The 10,318-nt window shown below is 40.7% G+C and overlaps 1 protein-coding gene across 1 annotated transcript; it reads left to right on the top strand.

Annotated features, from left to right (window-relative positions):
• Positions 1-3,831: 3,831 nt before the first annotated feature.
• On the top strand, positions 3,832-9,892 carry ing2 (inhibitor of growth family, member 2). The gene is made up of 2 exons (XM_085267486.1): positions 3,832-4,113; positions 8,712-9,892. Exons 1-2 carry the CDS (start codon positions 3,969-3,971, stop codon positions 9,407-9,409), a joined length of 843 nt encoding a protein of 280 aa, XP_085123612.1. The 5' UTR covers positions 3,832-3,968; the 3' UTR covers positions 9,410-9,892.
• Positions 9,893-10,318: the final 426 nt, after the last annotated feature.

Genomic DNA, 10,318 nt, shown 5'->3' with positions numbered 1-10,318 from the left:
AATATAAGTATAAATACTGTGTCCTACAGAGTGAAAGGTGCACTTAGTGTAAATATAAATGGTTAACTTTCTGACTGTTAGCATAAATAGACAGAACATGTCATGTGACACGAAAACAGGAAATAAGGTGGTTCCCAGAAACACACAAGCAGGTGACACTGCCAGTCATCCTCGTGACGCTTCAGGATTGCATTGAATGCACCCAAACATGTTAGTTTTTCTTTTTACATTTACAATCAGTGAAGTTACAGGTAACTGCACAAAAACCTCACTGAGGTTAAGATAGTGAAATAACTCAAGTATAAGCTGGCATGGCTTAACTATAAGTTCTGCATGTTCTGTGCATCATCAAACATACATTTTCTAGACAATAAAAATCCAACAAAAAATCAAACAAACCAGCTGCATTGTAGGAAGTAGAGGCGTGTTAATCCCCAAGGCAGGACACACACGCATGAATGTCAGACTGCAATACTCTTGCTAGTGCAGAAGATTAGGGAAAAGTCATTGAAATGATAAAAGTAGGAACATTTGCATACTGATAGATTTTTCTTTTCTCTTTAATTTAAAAACTGGACAAACATAATCTGCCCAAAACTGTGCCTGCCGTGTTGTTATTAAAAATGACTGCCATACAAAATAAAAGATTATATTTGCAATATTTTGAAAGACACAGACATTCAAGTAACCTTTGACAAAACGTATATGTGTTCACCAGTGCCACCTTATGATGAGTTGGTGCTCCTCCCTCAGCAGAGAAGGCTGCAATTAACAAGGGGTACCCTGTTGTGTTTTCTGATTTTTAAAGAAATCCTGATTTTCTCCAGATTTAATTCATGTATGTTAGTAATCACAGCTACTACATCATTGGTACCTTTTTAACGGATCAAGACTTTCTTGTGGCCATTTTTTAAACAATAGATGTGAGATAGGCCTCATGTTAGTTTCTTTATGACCCGCAGTTGTTTGCACTTTTAGACCTGTGGTGAGCGTACAATGTTCACTACAAAGATAGCCTCGATGGGTGATGGCCAGACGGTTTTAAAGACAACTGTTTTCAACGCTCAGTGTTTCATATACAACCCTTATTATTGCAGGGTCTTTACCCAAAAGCCTCTGTTGTGGTGTTTTGATGCTATATTAATAAAACTGAATAAACAAAAATTGAAATTGAACCCAATTGCAAAAAACTTGGGATGCTGTGAAAATTGTGAATTCAATTTAATTTTATTTATATAAAACAAAAGTTGCTTAAATGCACTTTATATTTTAAGATAAAGGCCCTAAAATAATGCAGTGAAAACCCAACAATTAGATGACCCTTGGTGACAATGGGAAGAAAAATCTCCCTTTTAACAGGAAGTAACCGCAGCAGAACCAGGCTGAGAGACAATTCAAAATATTAACTCCTTTTGAATTTGAGCAACACGTCTAAAAAAACAGGAGGAACATTTTAACTAGATTCACTGGCAACAGGTAGTAATATGATGAGATGCCAAAGAACATGTTAGTGAAGAAAACCCTTTAAACAAAAAACATACTTCACATTTTTAGTACATCTGGGTATTTAACTTTAAAACAGTACCACAGTACCTAACGATGGAATATAAACTCCTTCCTCTTTGAGGCTAACAAAATCTTATCAGTTATTCTAATGCAGCACTCTTCCCCCTTTTTGTTATATCATCAGCCTTGAAGAGAATGGCATGATAGATTTCCACAATATATTTTAGTAATCTTTTTTTTTAAGACTTTTAATGGTTTTAGTCTTGGCAATTTATCAGAACAGATTTTCTATTTTATGAGCTGGTTAGAACGCTTCCTGAAGATCCAAGGACACAATTTAAAGATTTGTCTTGATGCATGCTCAATCATCCACGTAAGGAAATCCCAAAAAGGTGATTCTGTTTATCTGGAAAAAGTGTTTTCAGTGGGAGAAACATTTTATAACTCATTCAGTCTCAGCTGACTGCAGGTTTCCCCAACTTTATAAAGAGTATATTTGCATAATGACTGAAACTACAAGCACTAGCAAAGCAAAAGGCTGTGAGGGCAGTTTCTTGATCATTAATATGTAAATTGTCATGATCAGTGGTGAAACACTAATCACCAATGATCATTGATTGACCATTGATCGGTGGCCATGAGTCCCATTCACAGAGAGTTGGGGAATGGCTGCAATCACAGCATTATAAGATGGTAAGATGATAACCCTTAGGCCCCCTCCTTGATTCAGAGATGGTCTTTCCCTTTTCACGTAAATGTAAAAGTTTTTGTCAGGGTGAGATGAAGTAGGACCCAAAATTGCACATGCAGAGGGAAAAGGAGGTTTAACTAAAGGCGAGCGCTTTAATGAGCTGAGAAGTAAACTTGACATAAGCAGAAATACAAAACAAAACAGGAAACTAAATAAAAGCTGATTATAGCAACTCAGGTATGGATGCAGAGACAGACAGAGCTTGACATAGACAGACATGATTGGGGATGCTGGGAAGGAGGAGCGGGATTTTGAATTCAATTCTGAATTTCACAGAGAGCCAATGAAGCCAATACAGGAGAAATCTGCTCTCTTTTCTCGTCCCTGTCAGTACATTTTGGATTAACTGAAGGCTTTTCAGGGAGTTTTTAGGACTTTCTGATAATAATGAATTACAGTAGTCCAGCCTGGAAGGAATAAATGCATGAACTTGTTTTTCAGCGTCACTCTGAGACAGGATATTTGTATGCTGCGCTACATATTTGTTTAATATGTGCATTGAAGGACATGCCCTGGTCAAAAATGACTCGAAGATTCCTCACAGCACTACTGGAGGCCAAGGTAATGCCATCCGGAGGAAGTATCTGGTTAGATACCATATTTCTAAGAATTTTAGCAACAAGTAGTTTTATTTGAATTTAGAAGCAGAAAGTTAGCGGCCATCCAGGTCTTTATGTCTCTAAGACATTCCTGCAGTTTAACTAATTGCTGTGTTATCTGGCTTCACGGATAGATAGTGTGTCATCTGCATAGCAGTAAAAATGTATGCTATGCCTTCTGATGATACTGCTTAAGGGAAGCATGTAAAATGTAAACAGAACTGATTCATCTGAACCCTGTGAAACACCATAATTGACCTTAGTGTGTGAAGAGGACTCTCCATTTACATGAACAAATTGGAGTCTATTAGATAGATATGATACATGATGGTTTAACTACTGCTAGACTGAAAGCCTGTGGTGCATAGCCGATTAATTGAGATAGGTTGGTCATATTTAAGATTGACACATTAATTAATGGTACGACTTTTTTGAGGTGTTCTTGTAGAAATGGGGTCGAAAAAATGGTTTGGATGAAGTAGAAAGATCACTTGGAGAAAAAGACTATGGGAAGTCCTCTCAAACATACATTATTTTGTGGCTTTATGGCAAACATTCCAACTCAAAATGTAATCTAATATTTTGAGATTTTTCACATTTGAATGAACTAAAAGCCATGGTAATGAAAATAAAACAAAATAGCCTTGAAACCTATATTTAAAATAAGAAAATTAACCTTTTTAAATTGTGAAAAAAAAGCTTTCATGATATTGTTTTTTTTAACACTAGTGTATTTGAAATTCCGTCAAAACACACTTGTCTGTATTAGCGTCACATTCGGACACAGATGGTGAACTAAACCTTTAACTGAAACATTAGGTCAAATTTGGGCTCTGCCTGAACTACTGCTTTTCCCGGGAAAATATTATGATAATGAGGTCACTCTAAACCAATCCCAATACTGCAACCCCAAACGGACACGCCTTCAGCGGCGATAAACGAGAGAAGCGTTACAAAACCATAAAGGGAAAATACTCCCGCATGCGCAGTGGCTTTAGTGTTGTTTGAAGTGAACTGCCTTAGAAGCTGTAAAGTCGCCAAGCATTTGGTTTTAGCAATATATTTCCCTGTTTTTTTCACAGCACTTTTTGCCTCTATGCATCTTAGAGACGATGTTAGGCCACCATTTCCCAAATGCCGACAAGTCGCAACAACTGGTCAACTATGTGGAGGATTATCTGGAATGTGTGGAGTCGCTGCCCCTGGACATACAAAGAAATGTTTCTCTGCTTCGAGAAATTGATGCAAAGTATCAAGGTACTGTGCTTTCCTATTTCCTTGTCCCACGCGCGAATCGCTTTGTAAGGCTTTAAGGGCAGTGTCGCGTGCTGTGCTGAAATGGTGGAGAACGCACGAGCCCCGGGTTCCCATTTTGCAGAAAGCTTCATGTCCGTGATCGTTCTTACTTCCCGGAACTGAGATGTGGATACTCGTACTGACGCGCAAAGTGTTTTAAAAAATGAGGTGGACATCCGTCAGCTAGCATAGCTCTGACATACTCCCTCTGCACCAAACTGCAGGGCAGAATGATTACACTTGATATCGGAAAACATGTACAGTATGACGTGATACACGAGCATTGTTTTAATAAAAGGAGTGTGGTGTCCCGCGGCAAAATCGGCCTAACATATTCCAAAAACTAGGACCTTATCTGTATAAAATCAACTTTTGAACAAGAGCAGTGTGTGTCCCCGCACGGTGTTTTCGCTGAGTACTCTTTGCGTGTGGAAACTACGCCTAAACTTGAGGATTTCTCCGCTTTTAACGAAGTCTGTTTGTGTCACTAGATGCTGAAGTGAAATCTTAGAATAAAGACGTGCAGGAGATCAATAAGTGCGGTCATCTGTTTGTGAAGCCTGTTTGACGGCCGAGGTTAACGTCGCAAGCAGCTTGCATCGCTTTAATAGATATGAGCTGATCAGGTTCTCCCCAACAAAGAGTCGCTTTAGCTCATTTTCGCCTTGTCAGTGAGGTGTGTTTGGTTATGAAGTCCTTGATGGAGGCCTGGAGCAGGCGTTAACAAAAGCCTTCGGTACCGGAAAGCCTTTGCTTTGTTGCCTCGTGTTGACACAGAATAAGCAGCAAGTCCCTGACACTTCGGGCTGAGCGCGAATGATTATTTCATTTTTATATTCAGCAATATTCAGTGTTTATGGGCTGCTAATGCACATTCTCCGCGCGCCGCTCCGCTCTATTAAGTGTGAACTGCAGAGCTGCAGGACAGCTGCTACTCGAGCTATCCCTCTCGCAGCAACTGACTGTCGTCATTTCCTGTACGCGGGACCACACTGGGATTCAGCCCTCGCCCATGCTCCTGCTGTTTAGGTCCAACTCCAGTTTCACTTTAAGTAAAGAAGAGCCTGGTGCTGGAAGGTGATTTTGCAGTAATTTTACGCTGGGTGTCCCTAAAGTGCGGTCTGCGTATAAAGCCAGCTAGCTGGCAGTTAGTCACCTGTGTGCATTTCCAAAATCCCGATGTCCTGGTAACCTATTTGTAGGTTTCCCATCCCTGTGTGTCAGTTACCAACATCACGTGCTTCTGCTGTATTGCCAAACAGGTAATATTAGTTTACCTGGACGCCGTTCACTTGGTTGCCTGTCATTACTGAAGCTGGTCTAATGTCCCTGAGAGAAGTCAAATGTTGTTGCTCGCTTTGCATACGTTCCTTAAAGTTGGAGCTGATATAGTTTAAACCACAAACCCACTTCAGCTACTTGGATTACTTTTGTCATGCAATGTTTAAGTGCCAGATGGAATTTTGTAAAACTAATTTGTTTTTAGGGTTACTCAAACAGTGACCACTGACATTATTTCAGTGTCATTGTCTAGTATACGTCCAATTCTTTGGATGCTGTGATATCGAGCCATGTTAGCTTTGATGTTGAGGGAGCCTTGTTGTTTTTGTCTTTGGGCAAGTGAATTCCCAATAATGAGGTACATTGACCACTAAAAACTCATAAATACATTGTCCATTGTTCAAAGAGCATTTGATCCACTTGACATTTAAAAACATATTTAACCATTACCATAACCCTTCCCGTTAGGGGTGGGCGATATAAACGATATAAATTTGGCCAACGATAGAGATCTTGAAGCTCTACCGCGATCGCGCATGATGATGATGTCATCAAGCTGTGCCTGTTTGAAAGCATCGACCAAATGCTTTCAACTGGTGATTAGGGTGGTTTGTCCCTAACCACCAGAATCCCTCACGTTAACTTTTATCGAGTGGAAAAAAAGTTGGCGTTCATCCTCCAGCTTCACTGTGCTAATGTTATGCTAACATAGCTGTGTCGCTAGCAATCACGTAGCACAACATTATATACCCTGTAGTCCAACTTCAGTAACCCTGCAAACGCCACTGCTGTTTAGTTTTCTGTCTCCATCCATCCATTCGCTTCCGCTTATCCTTTTCAGGGTCGCGGGGGCGCTGGAGCCTATCCCAGCTGTCATGGGGCGAAAGGCAGGGTACACCCTGGACAGGTCGCCAGTCTGTCGCAGGGCTAACACATAGGGACAGACAACCATTTGCACTCTCATTCACTTGCACATTCACACCTAGTGGCAATTTGGATTATCCAATTAACCTATCCCCACAAGCAATAGTTTTCTGTCTTCATTTATATTGGAAGTGGTAGCAGAGCTGTACGTTTGAATTAGTTTCAAAAATCTCAGTCAGAACATGGTATGTCATGTTTAGATGGAAACCAGCGAGCTATCTTCCTGTTAATTTCCAACTCCGTTAAATTTAATAAATTGTGCTTTCATGGATGTTAAACTAAATTGTTACACCTGGTAAAGCAGCAACGCTGATGATTTTATTAAAGATGAAGTGTTCGTTTGACTTTGGGACCTGAAGCGGAAAGAGTTTTGGACCCAGATTACTCCGCGAAGCTCCTCACTACGGCAGCCGTAATGCTCTGACAATCCATCAAGCAGTGCAGCTTACCAAAGTTGTGCTAAAACATTTTAACAGATTTCTGCACGCCAAAATCGATTCGAGGTCAGTAAGCATAACCAGAATTCATACATAAGGCACACTCTCGACTTTTGAGAAAATTAAAGGATTTTAAGTGTGCCTTATAGTGTGGAAAATATGTTATACAGAAGAAAAGAATATATCACGATATACAGGGAGTGCAGAATTATTAGGCAAGTTGTATTTTTGAGGAATAATTTTATTATTGAACAACAACCATGTTCTCAATGAACCCAAAAAACTCATTAATATCAAAGCTGAATGTTTTTGGAAGTAGTTTTTAGTTTGTTTTTAGTTTTAGCTATTTTAGGGGGATATCTGTGTGTGCAGGTGACTATTACTGTGCATAATTATTAGGCAACTTAACAAAAAACAAATATATACCCATTTCAATTATTTATTTTTACCAGTGAAAGCAATATAATTCTGTTCAGAGAGGTGTACTGTTTTCCCTCCTTGTAAATCTCACATTTGATGATGGACCACAGGTTCTCAATGGGGTTCAGATCAGGTGAACAAGGAGGCCATGTCATTAGTTTTTCTTCTTTTATACCCTTTCTTGCCAGCCACGCTGTGGAGTACTTGGACGCGTGTGATGGAGCATTGTCCTGCATGAAAATCATGTTTTTCTTGAAGGATGCAGACTTCTTCCTGTACCACTGCTTGAAGAAGGTGTCTTCCAGAAACTGGCAGTAGGACTGGGAGTTGAGCTTGACACCATTCTCAACCCGAAAAGGCCCCACAAGCTCATCTTTGATGATACCAGCCCAAACCAGTACTCCACCTCCACCTTGCTGGCGTCTGAGTCGGACTGGAGCTCTCTGCCCTTTACCAATCCAGCCACGGGCCCATCCATCTGGCCCACCAAGACTCACTCTCATTTCATCAGTCCATAAAACCTTAGAAAAACCAGTCTTGAGATATTTCTTGGCCCAGTCTTGACGTTTCAGCTTGTGTGTCTTGTTCAGTGGTGGTCGTCTTTCAGCCTTTCTTACCTTGGCCATGTCTCTGAGTATTGCACACCTTGTGCTTTTGGGCACTCCAGTGATGTTGCAGCTCTGAAATATGGCCAAACTGGTGGCAGGTGGCATCTTGGCAGCTGCACGCTTGACTTTTCTCAGTTCATGAGCAGTTATTTTCCGCCTTGGTTTTTCCACACGCTTCTTGCGACCCTGTTGACTATTTTGAATGAAACGCTTGATTGTTCGATGATCACGCTTCAGAAGCTTTGCAATTTTGAGACTGCTGCATCCCTCTGCAAGATATCTCACTATTTTTGACTTTTCTGAGCCCGTCAAGTCCTTCTTTTGACCCATTTTGCCAAAGGAAAGGACGTTGCCTAATAATTATGCACACCTGATATAGGGTGTTGATGTCATTAGACCACACCCCTTCTCATTACAGAGATGCGCATCACCTAATATGTTTAATTGGTAGTAGGCTTTCAAGCCTATACAGCTTGGAGTAAGACAACATGCATGAAGAGGATGATGTGGACAAAATACTCATTTGCCTAATAATTCTGCACTCCCTGTATATCGTTACCACACATGCTTCAAATTATAACGTGATATGGATTTTAGGCCATATCGCCCGACCCTATTTCCTGTCTATATTCAAAATACAGCTGCAATTAAGGAATTGAAACACGGAAAAAAAAACCTATCCTTCCTGAGTCTTATTCTGCTGAAGATTGTGTTGTTTTTAAAGGGAGCTTTTCCTTCCCACTGTTGCCAAGTGCTTGCTCATAGGGGGATTCCTCTCTTATTGTTTGAGGTGATTGTTGTTGTGTAAATAAAACTGAATTAAAAGTTGTTTTATTAATATTTTTTACATTTAAAACACCCATTAATTATTATGTCCTGTACTTTACAGATGTGCTGAATGAAGTGGATGATGTGTTTGAGAAATACAAAGGTGAGCAAGATGGAGCTCAGAGAAAACGTCTGCAGATCCAGCTACAGAGAGCGCTCATCATTAGCCAGGAGCTTGGTGATGAGAAGATCCATGTAGTGACCCAGATGACAGAACTGGTAGAGAACCGTTCCCGCCAAATGGACTCTCACTCCCTGTCCCTCCAGGAGCCCAGTGAGGCAGAGCGGCTCACTACAGAGAGGCGTTCCAGCATCCAAGAGTCCCCAGCCCCCGAACGCACCTCAACCCGCCGCCCACGACGTCAACGCAACAGCGAGAGCCGTGACTCCAGCCACCAGTCTGCCAATGGCTCTCTGGATGACCCTGTGGAAGAGCTGTCCCTCCCTCCACCCCGAGAGAAGAAGTCCAAGTCTGCAAAGAAAAAGAAACGTAAGGCTAAACAAGAGCGAGATGCCTCACCGGTCGACTTTGCCATTGATCCTAATGAGCCCACCTACTGTCTCTGTGAACAAGTGTCCTACGGTGAAATGATCGGCTGTGACAATGATCAGTGCCCCATTGAGTGGTTCCACTTCTCTTGTGTGGGGCTTACCTACAAGCCCAAAGGAAAGTGGTACTGCCCTAAATGCAGAGGGGACAACGAAAAGACCATGGATAAAAGCCTAGATAAGAACAGAAAAGACCGCAGGTCCAGGTAGTGACCTGTATCTGGAAAGCAGCCTGGCATCAATCCTGTCAGTCATATTTACAAGCACTTGTGATGCTATAAGAGGACAATCGAACACCATTGGCAACCAAATTTAATATTAATCAAGGACAAATTGGGATTTAACTTGGGCTGACACTTGTGCTCCAAGTCTGTAGGGTCACCAGCTACTTCAACAATCATCAGCTTGAACCAGTTTTCTTTTCTTTTCATGTACAACAATAAGCAACTGCATTTTTAACTCCTTTTTAACTCTGGACAAGGTCCACGTGTACATGGCAATTTTCTTTATTGTACTCAGTGACTGAAATCAGTGTCTACAGGAATGGCTTCTAGAGTATAACCTACATGTGTTTATAAGAGACTGATATTTAATGTAGGAGATGGCTGTTGACAGGACACTGGATGTAATTTGTTTTCACCAATTCACTAATGTGTACATTCCTTTTATAATCATTAAAACAACGTATAGTAATTCATTTAACATACTCTTGTCGTTTGTGAACAAATCAACAAAAATCTGACCAGAGTTAGTTTTGATTTAATTTGTTTTGTGCTGCTCTCAGGGACCACTGAGACCACTGGCTTAAAATTTGGGACTCTTCCACATTTGGTCTTAGAACTGAAAAAACTTCAAGTCCTGTCTCTCTTCTTTCCAAGCTCCTTTGATATCTTTAATAGATATGCATCATAGCACCTTCCTTCAAAAAGGCTGAATTACCTGCTTTTGTTTGAGAAAGATGAGAAACCACATCACATTCTTCAAGGCACATATTCTACTCAGCATTGTCTTATATATATTTGTCAGTTTTTATTCAATGGGAGAGCCCTGATATAATTGACCTCAGACGAAGGTATTGGCGGACTTGCACCCATGAGTAATTCTTGATTCAAGATGACC

The sequence above is a fragment of the Mchenga conophoros genome, linkage group LG3, assembly GCF_057382185.1.
Source record: "Mchenga conophoros isolate Kocher_MC1m ecotype Shallow Benthic linkage group LG3, M_conophoros_male_GT1.1, whole genome shotgun sequence".
Classification (NCBI taxonomy): Eukaryota; Metazoa; Chordata; class Actinopteri; order Cichliformes; family Cichlidae; genus Mchenga; species Mchenga conophoros.
This window is presented reverse-complemented; position numbering and strand designations above follow the sequence as displayed.